Source organism: Pleurodeles waltl, chromosome 8 (genome assembly GCF_031143425.1).
Source record: "Pleurodeles waltl isolate 20211129_DDA chromosome 8, aPleWal1.hap1.20221129, whole genome shotgun sequence".
Classification (NCBI taxonomy): Eukaryota; Metazoa; Chordata; class Amphibia; order Caudata; family Salamandridae; genus Pleurodeles; species Pleurodeles waltl.
In genome coordinates this window covers 719,687,006-719,701,896 of record NC_090447.1, presented here as the reverse complement: position 1 = coordinate 719,701,896, position 14,891 = coordinate 719,687,006, and the positions used below count along the sequence as shown (strand labels likewise).

Below are 14,891 nucleotides of genomic sequence, written 5' to 3'. Positions count from 1 at the left end.
AGCGGAAAAGTCATAATAGGGAGCCAGAGATAACACCAAGCACTGGAGGTATACTGACTCCCGCAGCTTCGGTGGTCTTGGGCCAAGACCGCCGAAGTTGTAATGAGGGCCTATATGTATAACACACTTACTTATACAGGTTCTTGGATAGACTTCATCCATTAGTCTGTAGTTCTGCCATTCACATTTTTTATTAAGTCTCTGCAGCGTGCTTCATGTGGCAATGGATAGGCACACTTCAACCACTGTCTATTCTTTGGGTTACAGCATGCTGCCTTTTTACAAGGAGCACATTGACTTAAAGTAGTCACTTCTGTGCCAGGGGCTACTATAGTTACATGTGTTTTTTTGAAATAACAGAATATTTTTGCCTTTAGCCAATGATGATTTTAGATTGATGAGAGCACAGTTACTTCACAAACCATTACAGAGCAAAACAAGAATTACCAACGCCAAAAGGTTGGCAGCCAACACCAAAACCAGACCCATTGGCTTTGCCAATGCTTGCTTTAATGCTGCTGGTGAACTGCATACTCTTCCAACACACCTCATGCTAGCAGATAGTTCCCCTTGTGCAATAGTTTTCAGTCTCCACAAAGAGAAGAGTAAATGGGAAACGGACTTGTAAATGTAATCCAATGAAAGTATTTACGCGGTGGGCGATTAACCATTTAAAAGTGTTTACAACCCATAGAATGGGCTTCCCTGAACATTCTCGACGAAATATCCATGTGGAATACGCAATTGCATCTTTTTCATACTATTCAAGGTTATACAAAACTATGGCGGATTTCACTTGCTAGGAAAATTACCATTCACATGCAGAAATATGACCATTCTTGAAAACTGCTGTACTCCTAGAATTCTGTCCGAAATGTACTTTAAAAAGAATAATCCAGCAGGAGCAAAATGTTGATTTTTCTTCTGAAGTTTGAGAATCAGGCTAGAAGTACTTACATCTTCAATTTGTCGTGTAAAGGAGTGTCTTTCAATGTCATTAGACAAATACCGTCGAGCAGATTCATCGAGGGATTTACCAAAGTTACGAACGAACACAAGAAATGAGGAAGACTAATTTTCAAACATTTAATGATACCTTTTAAATCAGTACAAAAATTTAAATATAAAAGTTATCAGCCATTAACATCTCAATTTGTATCATTAACAATTACCAAATCCGCTCCTCGCGGTTTTTGTCACTGCTTTGTACTCTACTGTTCTGCGTTCCTTTATATTTAAAATGGTACCGCATTTAAAGCACCTTGTTACAAAATCTCTGTGTGCTAAACAGCCAAACATTTAACAATAGCATTGTCAGGAATAGTTGATATCATTATTACAATTCGTTTAATCTTACTTTATTCTACTTTTCATCTTAATTTTACAGAAAATAGCATTTGCCAAGATATTACGATCTTGCTATTCCCACTTGCTGAAGGTAGTCATCCAAAGTCTAGGGTGATACGCAAAAGAAACAAATGATTGCACTGCATTTTAATTCTTAACTTATACATTTTGCAGAAAGTGTATTTGCTACAGATTTAGCACCAGGCTTGATCGTACAGTACATTGCATGTTTTTTGGATTTGCATATCGAATTGAGGAGGTTTGTTTGTGCTCATACAGAAATGTGGGCCCCCTTTGACAAAAATAAATGCATTGCCATTCTAGTGATATGCTTTGCTCTATTACTTTACTCTTGCTTTGCATATGATGCTTTTGGCATATTTAACATTACGTGTTCAGATGTAAACGTAAACAACCCCTTGCCGCCAGAGCACTTTTCACTATTCAATCCTAATTTGTGCTCTGATTTTCCATGTACATATACAAATCTATACATCTATCTGTGGTGAATGCAAGAGGTAAATGTGTCAGATAGATATACAAATAAAACATTTACATATATATTATTTTTCCTCAGTTCATTAGGGACAAAAAGGACACCAATGACGAATCAGACAAGGTGTTATAATTTCCCTTGACATCTTAATGAATCCAAAGTAGTCAAGAGTTTATAGCTGGAAAATATAATGTGCGATGCTGTGGCTCCAACAGGCTCAAATGTTCCGCTAACAAATACTAGTGATAGAGATACACAGATGGCTATACCTTGTATTTATATCAGACACTAGTCAAGTGATAATGACTGTTTCTGCATTTCAGTCATTGCAGAATGAGTTGGCACACAGACAGAATTCACTAAGGGTTTGCATAAATCTGGCCAGCGCAGGTGCCAATATTGTTCTGATCTGAGAACCGCTGTGAGTAGGACCCTCACACTGCTCATATATCACACCGTGATTATCGTAGATGGCTTCACTGATGCTTTATTTTGTATGATATGATCCAAATTGTATTATCTTTAGGTTTCATTGATATAAAATTGTGAACCAATAAGTGTTCATAGTTTTTCTTGTTATCCTTTTCCATTTTTACATAGGATACAATAAATATCCAGAGAATGATGAGTGAACATATTCTCCAGCGTAGAGTCCTGAAGCTTGTTCTGATGGCATCTGAATATACACGTTGTCCCCATGCATGAGCTGTAGGACTGCACTTCCAGAAGCTTGATCAAGGAACCCTTTCTTGTATTCATCATATGTGTACATTACTGGATCATTGTTTTTGTATAGAGCCACCCACACATTTGCGCCTTTGCAATGAACATGATAGGCAAAGTAGTAAACTCCTGGAATTTCACAGGTAAAGATGCCAGTGTGTGGGTTGTAGTTCTGTCTACCATTGTATAACAATTTGTTAAACTTCACTGGCGTTCCAACTGGTGGGAAAGGTGTCATTATTGATGCTGTAAATGCTGGCATCTCATAAATTACTCCTCCATGTTTTCCTTTTTTGTTTTTGTAGTCTGGTGGACTTTTCACTCCATCAATTGCTGGTCCCATCTCTGGCAAATATTGCCCCATGCTTGGCGGTGTTGGTGGAATAACTACAGGAAGGCCAGGCATACCAGGAGGTCCAGGAGGGCCAGGTGGCCCGGGCTGTCCTGTAAGACCCAAAGGTCCTGGTTTTCCAGGTGGCCCTTCTGGTCCTGTTAAACCAGGTGCTCCTACCCCAGGAAGCCCAGGGTTTCCTCCCACACCCTGTTCACCTTTTGGCCCTGGAGGTCCAGGCTCTCCAATTGGACCACCTGGTCCAATAATTCCTGGGATTCCAGGGGGGCCTTGTGGGCCTTGGTCTCCTGGGATTCCTACATCACCTTTAGATCCAGGTGCTCCAGAACCACCAGGAAGACCTTGTGGACCCCTATCACCACCTTCCCCTTTTGGTCCAATTGGTCCTGGTAGCCCTCTTACACCTTGGGGTCCTACTTCACCTGGAAACCCTTGTTTTCCTGGTAGACCTGGTAACCCTGTTTCACCTTTAGAGCCAACTGGGCCAAGAGGTCCTTCTGCCCCACCTTCCCCTTTAGGTCCTGGGAACCCGTTTACCCCTGGTGGGCCTACTGCACCAGGTTGCCCAAATGGGCCTGGTTCTCCTGGAGGACCAGCTATTCCTGGTTCACCAACATGGCCTTTCTCACCTTTTGGCCCAAGGACTCCAGGAAGCCCACCCACACCCTGGTCACCTTTTGGACCTGGTAAACCAGCCTTGCCAATACCTGGTAAACCAGGAGCTCCAGGTGGACCTGGAGGCCCCTGCTCACCCTTCCCACCAGGGAATCCATTTTGGCCAGGAAGTCCATCTTGACCTGGTTTTCCAATTCCTGGAATGCCAGGGAGTCCCTGTGGTCCTGGTTGACCCACTGGGCCTTGCAGACCTGGCTCACCCTGTGGTCCAGGTTTGCCTGCTGGTCCTTGGTGTCCTGGAATCCCATTTACTCCTGGTTTTCCAATTCCTGGAAGTCCTGCTGGGCCTGGTGGGCCAGGCAGCCCAGGATGACCTTTCAGTCCTGGCAAGCCTGGCATTCCAACTCCTTTGTCTCCCTTGGGCCCTGGAATACCAGGATTTCCTAGATGTCCTTTCAGTCCTGGTTCCCCTCGTTGCCCCGGTTGTCCAGGCAATCCCTGGTTACCTGGCTTTCCAATTCCCGGAAGACCTGGTGGACCAGAAGGCCCCTGTGGCCCTGGCAGTCCCATGTGTCCCTTCTCTCCCTTTGGCCCTTGTTCACCTTTTGGCCCTGTCATTCCCATACCACCAGGTTTTCCAGGCATTCCTGGCATTCCTGGTTTGCCAACACCTGGATAGCCTGCTGGGCCCTGTGGACCTGGTTTTCCCTTTAGTCCTGGAAGCCCATGACCTGGTGGTCCTGGAGGCCCAGGTGGCCCTCTTGCTCCAGGCTCTCCCTGTGGGCCTTGCTCTCCTCTTTGTGCAGACAGTGGCATTTCTAGAACGAAAGAAATAAATAAAATATTAAATACAATATATGTGCAACTACTGATAAAACCACATAGGTGGAAGGAGATCACATCACTGCAAATATTCCATAATAAATGTAGTATTACTTCCATTTCCAAAGCAAATAATGCCCATACAACCAGAATACCATTAAGACAAGTGCCAAACAAATTAACATTTTCCATATCTCAAACACTAAAAGCACAGACAACTTTGTATGAATCCTTAGCTGCACGCTGGTAAACCCGTAAGGGGGTTTACCAATGTGCAGCTAATGAATATAATAGTTTTCATGGTATTCCATAACATCTTAATATCCATGAATGTGCTGTCAATTGCTGGCCTAATGCAGGCCCCCTCAATTCCGCCACAAGCCCTTGGATGTATCCTTTTCTAACTCTGCTGTGGGCTTCTTTTGTGTTGTGCTTCCACTGTGTTATTGTTTGAAGTCTTGCACAAATACTTTACACATTGCCTCTGAGTTAGGCCTAACTGCTCTGTTCCAAACTACCTGAAGGTTGAGCACAGGATAATTTAGGGTTTGCTCGGTCCTCACCCGGAGAAGAACTGTAGTTGCTGCTTGAGAAGGGTTTTACCCCCTCAATGAGGCTTTAGACCCGTGTTTGTGTAATGCCATACAGTAATTAGGTGTTACACTACCACCCAATATGAATAATTTAAGACCAAATGGAGCTTATTCAAATTTTCCTTGATTGGCTACTTTTGTTTTTTCAAATCTGCTTTCTTTGCTACCTGTCTGTCTGTCTGCAGTGATGGAGATCAAGCTGGCCACCTTGGAAAGTTACACTCTGGTTGAGCTCAAGCAGTTCTGGCAGGAAAGGAGGCTCCCCACCAAGAAGGCTACCAAGAAGTTGGAGCGGTGGACACCTCTGAGGGCCTAGTGGGAGGTCCACTAGTCACTGACAGCCACAGAGAGGCAAGAGGATGAGGATGAGAAGGATCAGGACCTGAACATAAATGTTGAAATATAGTCTTCAGTGGAGGAGGAAGACCCCTCTTTTGAAGTAGAGTTCTCTGCTACAGCAGGAAGCAGTGTATTCTCTCATGGCCTGTCCCCAGAGGAGCTTGTGGACAGGAAGGCAGAGAGTCAGTTTCAGCTGCAGAATCAGTCTTGGGTGGATTTCTTGGACTACTCCAGCAGGGTACCAAAGGGCTGGGTGAGGGGCAGCAAAGTCAATGACTATGATGGGCTCTAGAACTTGATTCTCAGGGAGAACATGCTCACTATTTGTTTTACAGAGCTGCACCAGCACCTAGTGGACAGAAGCTGACTGACTCTAGGAAGCTTGCGAAGAGGAGGGACTCTGGGTCTGCACTAGAGTGTCCAAAAAGCCATAAGCCATCCTGGGGACTCCCAACAGGGAGGGCGGGGTCCTAAATGAAGAAAAAAGGGGGAGAAAAACTTTAAAGTAAGGAGTTCTAAAAAGGCCCCAAACAAATTACCAAAGAACAGTGCTAACTAGTCCCAGCCTGAGCCAGTGAAAAAGGGATGCTTTGATAAACAGACAGGTAGATTTATCCCCCAATGAGTATTACAAGTATGGGCACTCCAAAAGAGACACCAAATGCCCCAAGAAAGCAAAGCCCCGCCGGTGGGCAGACACCTGAGTTGAGGACTGTAGCACTTGGGAAGAAATGGTCCCAATTAACTCTGAGGAGCAGAAAGAGCTGAAACTAGTCTCCCTGGGGTATAAGGAGATGGTAGCAAAAGCTTACTAACACTTCTAAGTACAGGCAGTGGATCATCATCAACGGGCAATGGGTGGAGGCTCTAAGAGCCGCATGACTAGTGTAAGGTGTCCTGTTGGAGTCCTCAGAGCAGGTCCTCCCTAACACATTGCACCAAGTCATAGTCGCACACAACTGAGAAACTCATCTAGTGATTGCTTTGGTTCCCTTTGAGTGGGAGGAGTTTCAGGTTCTCGAAAAGTAGCTGTAAGCCCTGACATGCCTGTAGATTGTTGCTTACTATGCTATTGGATTCAAGCTAGCCTGGCAAATGAGGGGTGGTACCCCGAAACCGGTCCCAGAATGCTAGTTTCTGGTCTTAGGAGGACCTAGCATGGCTGCTCAGGCTGGGCTGCTCCCATGGATAGCAGGGCCCAGACTGATTTGCATATGGCTGGGTCCAAACTGGAATGACATGGCAAGCAAAAAACCAATAGATTTAACCCAGATCTGTTACTGGGGGTGAATGCCTGATATGTTCATCATTGCGTCCATCATCTGTTCTTTTTGCATTTTTTGACCTAAGTGGGAAGGGTATGCAAAGACGTGGGCCCCCTGCTCACTATGCCTATTGATTCAAGCTAGCCTGGCTGATGAGGGGTGATACCCTGAAACCGGTCCCATACTCTGTTCTAGGCAAGACCTGGCCTGGCAGTTTGGGCTGGACTGTTCCCATGGAAGCAGGGTCTGGACTGATTTGCATATGGCGGGGTGCAAACTGGAATGACATGACAAGCAAAAAACAATGGATTTAACTTTAATGTTCTTTTTGAATTTGCCACCTTGAGCAGGGAGGGTAGGCCCAGACGTGGGTCCCATGCTCCCTATGCCACCAGATTCAAGCTAGCCTGGTTGATGAGCGGTGATACTCCGAAACCAGTCGCAGGATGCTTGTTTCTGGTCCAGAGAGGACCTGGCCTGTAAGTGGAAAGGGTATGCCCAGGCGTGGGTCCCAAGCTTACTATACCACAGGATTCAAGCTAGCCAGGCTGATGAGAGATTATATTGCGAAGCCGGTCCCAGGATGCTTGTTTCTGGTCCGGGGAGGACCTGGCCTGGCTGCTTGGGCTGGACTGTTCCCATGGGGAGCAGGGTCAAGACTGATTTGCATATAAAACCCTGATTTAACCCTGATCTGTGTTTGGGGTTAAATGTTTGATTTATTCAGCATTCCGTCCATCATCTGTTTTTTTTGCATTTGTCACCTTAAGTGGGAAGGGTATACCCAGATGTGGGCCCCATGCTTGCTATGCCACCATATTCAAGTAAGCCTGGCTGATGAGGGGTGATACTCCGAAACGAGTCCCAGGATGCTTGTTTCTGGTCCAGGGAGGACCTGGCCTGGTAGTTCGGGCTGGACTATTCCCATTGGGGCAGGATCAAGACTAATTTGCATGTGGCTGGGTCCAAACTGGAATGGCATTACAAGAAAAAAAAAGATATATTTAACCCAGATCTGTTACAGGTGTGAATGTTTGATTTGTCCAGCATTCCATACATCATCTGTTCTTTTTGCACGTGTAGATTGTTGAGCAATTACTTGGAGCATACTATCTGGAAGGAGGTAAAGTTCAGGCCACACTTGGAGATGTTGGGATTGCCTGAATGGGGTGGGTATGACCACATGGCTCAAGGCTGCCTGGGAAGAGAGTCTAGGGAACTGGGAGCCTGGAATAATGGTCCAGGCAGCTGCCAAGAAGAGTGGGAGCAAGGGACGCAGGTAACCAGCCTCTCAAGTTCCCATGGTCCAGGTTGATTGGGCGACTGAGGAGGATGCTCCTGAGCCAACCGGGGAAAACATTGCTGCCCTCGGTGACCTGTGTGAGTTGCTGGTTGGCAGGTTGAGGGTGGGCTCACCAGGGAGGAATTCTGCAACAAGTAGAAAGAGTGCCCAACTCTAGAAGGCTTGAGGTGGCAAGCCAAGGACAAGGCAGCAGGAATACTTCTGGAAATCACCCTACCCATTGGGAGAATGATCTCCTAAATTATGAGGCTATGGTTCCTGGACCTGGGGCAGCCTGTGTGTTCGTGGTCCCCCAGTGTAACAGGGCCTTCCTAATGGGGTTGGCTCATGATATAACCCTGGCAGGACATCTGGGGCAAGACAAGATTTGGCACCAGGTTTGTTGCCCAGTTCTCTTGACCCAGAATGAAGATGGCTTCAGATACTTTCTGAAGGGCCTGTCCCATTTGCCAGGCCAGTAGGAAGTCAGGGAAAAAGCTCAGGGCTCCCTTGACCCCATTACTTGTTGTTGCCACTACCTTTGAGAGGGTGGACATCTACATTGTTGGACCCTTGGATCCCAAGACTGCTTTAGTCAACAGGTTGATCTTGGTCATAGGGAACCTCACCACTCACTACCTAGAGGCCATCCCTCTGAGGTTAATAATTGCACCTGCAGTGGCCAGGGCTCTGATGGGGATTTTTTACCTACATGGGGTTCCCCAAAGAGGTAATGTCTGGGAGAGGCACTAAGTTCATGTCAGCATACATGAAGTCCATGTGGGATTAGTCTAGAGTAACTTAGAAGTTCTCCACACTCTATCACCCCCAAAAAAATAGTTTTGTCAAGAAATTCAGCAAGACCCTAAAGGGCAGGATTATGCACCTACCCATGCCTGTAAGGCTTAAGTGGGACATTCTCCTGACATTCCTTCTCTTTGCCTACAGGGAGGTGCTACAGAAGCGGATTGGGTTAACTCATTAGAACTCCTCTATGGCTACCTTGTTAGGTTACCTTTTAGCCTGTCAGAGAGAGGTGGGATCAAGCTCTCAGGAAGCCCCTTCAGGATGTGGTCAGCTACATGCTGGCCCTTCACAACCCGATGCATGGCTTCTGGAAGAAGGCAAAAAGCAATCTTGAGGCCAGTCAAAAAGTTATGAACTCTGGTCTGACCAGTAGGCCACTCTTGTAGAGTTTCAACCTGGCAAGAAAGAGTGGCTCCTGGAGCCTGTGGATCCCAGAGCTATCCAGGGTTGCTGAACAGGCTCATAAGATGTGAAGGAGTGGAAGGGGAAGTCTACCTACCTGGTGGATCTTAAGATCCCTAGAAACCCCTTAAGGGTGCTCCATGTGAAATGTCTCAAACCACTTTTTCAAAGATCTGAAGTTAGCATGCTCTTGGTGACAGATGAAGGGGTGGAAGAGGAGAGCGTGCCTCTCCCTGACCTCCTTTCTGCCCAAGAGCAAGATGGGGTCAGTAGACCGTTTCAACCTCTTCCCTACTCTGACCCCAGAACAGCAGAGTGACTGTCACCAGTTGCTGAGGCAGTTCTTCTCACTGTTTTTCAACACACCTGGAGTCACACACCTGTGCGTCCATGAAATTGACACTGGAGACAGTCCGCCTGTTAAAAACAAAATTTACAAGATGTCAGACAAGGTCAGGGCCAGTATCAAGAAGGAGGTCTCCAAGATGCTGGTGTTAGAGGTGATTGGGAGGGCCTAGACTAACCAGTAGCCTTCATTAGCCGAAGGTTACTTCCATGGGAACATAGTTGGAGTGAGATTGAAAAGGAGGCCTTTGCTGTGGTTTGGGCACTGAAGAAGCTGAGATCATACCTGATTAGGACTAACTTCTCAGTTCAGACAGGCCACAAGCCCCTCAGATGTGCTAATGCACAGGTGAAAATCGCTAACTGTTGAGGTGGTCCATCTCTCTACAGAGAATGGACTTTACTGTGTTACACAGTCCTGGTCAGACCACAATAATTCTGATGATCTCTCTAGGTTTTTCTGCCTTAGTGATCAGAAATCCCAAGTGGTTGGGTAGTTCACCCCACTTTCAGCTGGGGGGCACATGTTAGGCTTGTCAGCCTTAGGGTGGTCTTCCCCCAAATTTTTGCCTTCCTCATCCATTTTTGCTGATTTTGTTTGTGCTGGCCTTAGGACTCTGCACACTTTACCACTGCTAACCAGTGTTGAAGTGCATGTGCTCACTTCTTAAAACAGGGTAACTTTGGCTTAATCCCAAAAGGCCTATTTAATTTACTCGTATGTTTCTAGTAAAGTGGCACTACATGCACCCAGAGCATGTATATTAAATGCTACTAGAGGGCCTGCAGCACTGATTGTGCCATCCACTTAAGTAAGCCTTTAAACATGGCTCAGGCCTGCCATTGCAATCTCTGTGTGTGCAGTTTTTAACTGACATTTCGAATTGTCAAAATAACCCTTTTGCTACGCCTGACCCTTACTTTTTAATACATATAAGTTGCCCCTAGGATAGTCCTTGGACAGCCAAGAGGGCTGGATGTGGTGTATTTAAAAGGTAGGACCTGTAATTTTATGTTTTTCATGTCCTCATAGTAAAAAACTATTAAATTCGTTTTTCACTACTGCAAGGCCTATTTCTCTCATAGTCTAATCTTTCATTTACCTTGTTATATTTAATAAGCTATAATTTTCAAATGAGAACAAGTAACCAGTTCAAGTTTGCTGTCTTTGGAATTGTAATGAAAAATTCTACCTTATGGTGAAGCCCGATTTTAAATTACAATTTTGAAAATATATTAGGTTCTGCTTGCCCCACCTACTATTATTAGTGGATAATTTGAGCCAGTGGATTTTGGTGCTTGGCTTAATTGACAGCACCAGTACTTATGATAGTCTTTCACATGGTGGTGCAGTGTGTTGAAATTAGAGATATAAATAAAAAATAACTAATACCGTTTGCCTATGTCATTCTTACAGCTTTGGGGACCTGGAAAATGTCTGAATTATAGTTGTTTTTGTTCTGTCATTGGCAGTGGTGGCTGGAGTAATGAGTGGTGCAACGTGCAATGCGCAGTGGCCTCCTGACAAATGAAGCACTGACTATTATGCTATCTTTCTCTCTTAACCATTTCAAGATTGATGTTCACTTGAGGAATTTCAGGTCACTTATAAAAAACTATTTTGCTCCTAATATTAGAGTGAGCTTGTCTAACACCTTACTCCTCTGTGCTTCTTCTGGTTCTCTTATAGAAAACCTTGTGATGCTAATGATCATGAAATTTCCTTTGTGCTTAATTAGAGTTTGGAACTATTTGTGCCCTGGCTTTATCAAGACATTTCCTTTCCCTTCATTTCCTTTACCAGCTCCATCTTCCATTGTTTACTTTCCCATGCCTGGCTCATGATGTGTCTCTGCAACTGCAACTGCAGTATTTTCAGTCTACTCCTAAGGGTCTGGTTTCCTTTCAATTTGGATGACCCTATTTTAGGAATCTTTTGCAGCAAATTTGACATCATTTCTCCTCAATGCAAATCCTCAGAGCTTGCAGAGCATTCAGGATTTCTCCTGCATCTCCAGGATTCTATTCAAGGAAAGCGCTTTTCTAATATGAGATGACGGTCTTGGGGTAGTTTCCTATTTAGTAAGGTATAGCGCCCTAGCTGACTAGTCCTGAATGTAGCATATTTTCAACCATATGCATTTTCCATTTTGCTACAGAAGGCTGTGTTGTGAGATTGGCTAGTGAAAGCTTTCTACGTTTAATGCAAGATTGACCAATTAGAGTTGCATCATTGCAAGAAAATGGCATTCCAGATTATCAAACACATTTTGGCTTTGATCTGTATTTCAGTGAGCACTGGTTCTATTTGCATCTGTGCAACTTGCTGTTCTGTGTCAAACCCAGGCTTGGTGATGTTGCCAATTCTTGTTTGTTGAGCCACACAATCTGCTCTTCAGCAGACTGTTATTCATGTGAAGTTGTCTATTATTGTCACTACTCCAAACACTCACACAGCTATATTTACACAAGCAGCCACCTCATTTGGCTTCTCCCTCTTCATCTCTTGAAAGTGTTAATATTTTTTGTTTATAATTTATCTGGCAAAGACCTAGATGTCAAGGTCTCATTCTATCCTCCCTTCTTCTACTCCTATTACTTTCTTCCATATTATACTTGTGGCTCCCAAGGGCATTTCCATGCCGCTTCTCTGTTTATAAGTCTATAGTAGTGCTTCCAAAACTTTTCAGAACCAGGAACAAAGTGAGACCCATCTAGCATTACTGTACATGAGGAGGGTGATTCTTTATTTTAACTTAAGCATTGTGTGGTAGCACTCTGTCATTTATAGACAGTACATTGCCCATCGAAATGGCCACTAAATTTGCACTGACATACAGATTTACTGGCAAAACTATATTGCACACAAATGTTAAAGTGTGGAGCTTAGGGCTCAGTGAATATTTATCATTTGTGCATCACCAATTAAGGAGTCTTGATTTGGTCCTATTAACATCTTTCTTCCCATCACACTTCGAAATTACAAAAAATGTGGTTTATTTTTTCTTTCCTGACTGCTGAATATGTATAGGTCACTTACAGGTATTTACTTTTTGTTGTGTTTTATAAAAAAATATATATATCCTACAACCTTTCTTTTCACACTCCCTGTAGCCCAGCAAGATTGTCACATAATTCACTTTCCTTTCCTTTTACTAATCAGAGGAGTTTGTAAGCACTGATCTCCATGTTAAGCACATAAGCAGCAATTTATCAAAAGATGTAGCCTGACATTTGACTGCTTTCTTTGAAGCATAGCAAATGTGACAAGATAAATTCACAATTCGAAGGCCTCTTTATTTATTGCTTGGACTCTCTGGATCCACGAAAAATCACCTTGCGATCCATCAGAGGGTCGGTGCCCAACACAGGTCTACAGATATATCTCATTTGACTCCTCAATAAAATTTGACTCGATAACCCCATTCACCCTCTCTCCTGGGGCAAGATGATTTCATTGTTAAATTGTCTTTTTTAAGTTGAGGCACAATCAAAAGCAGTTATTCCAATACAAGCTTCGGGCTGCAAACGCCAGACTGATTTCTTATTACTACCTGTCAGCATTGTAATAGTCACTCCTTCTTTTTTTCCCCTTTTTTTCTCACAATTATACATAGTTTTCTGGCTTAAGGCAACAATGTACCTAAACATTACCATTCTAGATATATATGTTATCTCCACTGAGTGCTTCTCTGTTTCTGTTAACAGACCTAGAGCATGATTTAGAGTTTGGCCGACAGTTTACTCCATCACAAATGTGATGGATATTCCGTCCATTGTATTAGAAGTGCCATTAGATATAATGCAGTTTTAATATAGAGGATGGGATAGCCATTACGTTTGTGACAGGGTAACCTGTCTGCCAAACTCCGAAATAGGCCACTATTTTTTATTCATCCTGTGTCTAGTTTTGCATTTTGTTACTTCAGGGCAGCCCTCTGTCAGTTGTGTTTATCCACTTCTGTGTCATTTTACCAATGTCTCTAGATCTTCTGACAACTTGTTGTCTTTTTGAGTTGCTTTCCTTTGTCACTTGTCTGTTTTTGCCCACTCAATCATGTCTCTTGGCAGTACTTGTATCTGCAGGCCACAGGGTTTCATCCTTTGTAGAGCAATCCAACATTGCGCTGCCTTGAACAAAAGACAGTGGGGCTGACTTAAGAGGCCCTAGCGCCTCCTTGCGCAACATTAACATAATGTTTTTTATGCTAATGTGGCCCAATGAGGCCAAAACTGCTGTGCCAAATTTACAAAGTGGCGCAATGTATGCACTGCACCACTTTGTAACTCTTTGCGCTACGTTATGCCTGCGCCAGGCATAATGTATGCAAATGGGGTGTTCCCCCTTTAAGGGGGCCGAAAAAATGGCACAAAGAAATCTAGGAGAGCAGGCATTAAAAGGAAGCATGCCATTGTTTCAATGGGCTTTGCATGATTAGTGTCAACATTTTTTATGTTAATCCTGCAAAGCTCTGAACTAGCATCAAAATGTTGACGCTAGTTCTCCTACTACTGCCATGGAGCGCCATATATTAGATACAGTGCACACATGCACCGTATCTAATATATGGTGCAAGAAAAGTGGCGCTACACTGGGTGCAGTGCCACTTTTCTTAAATCAGGGCAAGTGTATTTATATACCAGTTCGACTTTCCAGAGGTGTGGGATCTCTGCCCGCAAACTACTTTAGAGTATATTAGGGATGTTATTAATCATTAAACTGGACCAGTTTGAACCTTGGGTTAGTAGAGACTTGTTTTAGCCTGCATGCAGGCCACCTCACATTCTTTTTCCAAAAGGTGCTCAGTTGTGTTCCCAAACCTTTTAGCTCTGGTGCCCAGTGCACTCCTTCTCTTGTCTTCTCTCAATGCTCAGTATATGTTTGAAGCTAGACTGCCTCTCTGTGAGAGATACAACATGACCTGAGTGTTTGTCAACTGAGGTGGGTTATTATACTCTTTCCAGATTTCCAATGCCCTTTATGCCAATCTCGGGTATTGTAGGAATTGCCCAGTCTCACTTCAGATGCTTCCTGCACGTTCAAACAATAAGACAGGCGTGCCCTCGAGCAAAAGATCCCTCAATACTTCACATCTGCCTTTCCTCCACTCAGCAATCGACATGCTGCATCTTATAATCTGAAACAGCTGTAAACTCCATATGCCCATACTCGCAAAATAATGTCTTCTCATTACCTTTCATGCTATCCATTCGTCCACTTTTCCTACCTTTTGGGTAACATATGGGTAGCAGACTGACATAGTACTTCCCATCATAAACAATACCCTTAAAGACGTCCTTTTATGTGTGCCTTCTAGTAGTCCTTTTTCACAACTGTTGCTTCCCAACATCTATTCACTATGTGCTATACCTGAGCCGCCATTTGATAAATTTAAAGTCTGGCATCCCCATGCACCCTACTTCCCAGCTTAAGTTGAGTCTCAAGCTACACACTGCTGCACCTCCTGGCTCACACCTATGATATCATTAGGCTGTCTTGTTC

The 14,891-nt window shown here is 44.2% G+C and overlaps 1 protein-coding gene across 6 annotated transcripts in view; it reads right to left on the bottom strand.

The window, feature by feature from the left end:
* Window positions 1-1,072: 1,072 nt before the first annotated feature.
* The window catches only part of COL8A1 (collagen type VIII alpha 1 chain), a 193,869-nt gene continuing 180,050 nt past the window's right edge, over window positions 1,073-14,891 (bottom strand). For all 6 annotated transcript variants that reach the window (XM_069204889.1, XM_069204892.1, XM_069204893.1 and 3 more), the window contains one exon: window positions 1,073-4,351. In XM_069204889.1, coding sequence (XP_069060990.1) covers window positions 2,436-4,351 — 1,916 coding nt within the window. In that variant the 3' untranslated portion in view covers window positions 1,073-2,435. The remainder of the gene's footprint in view (window positions 4,352-14,891) is intronic.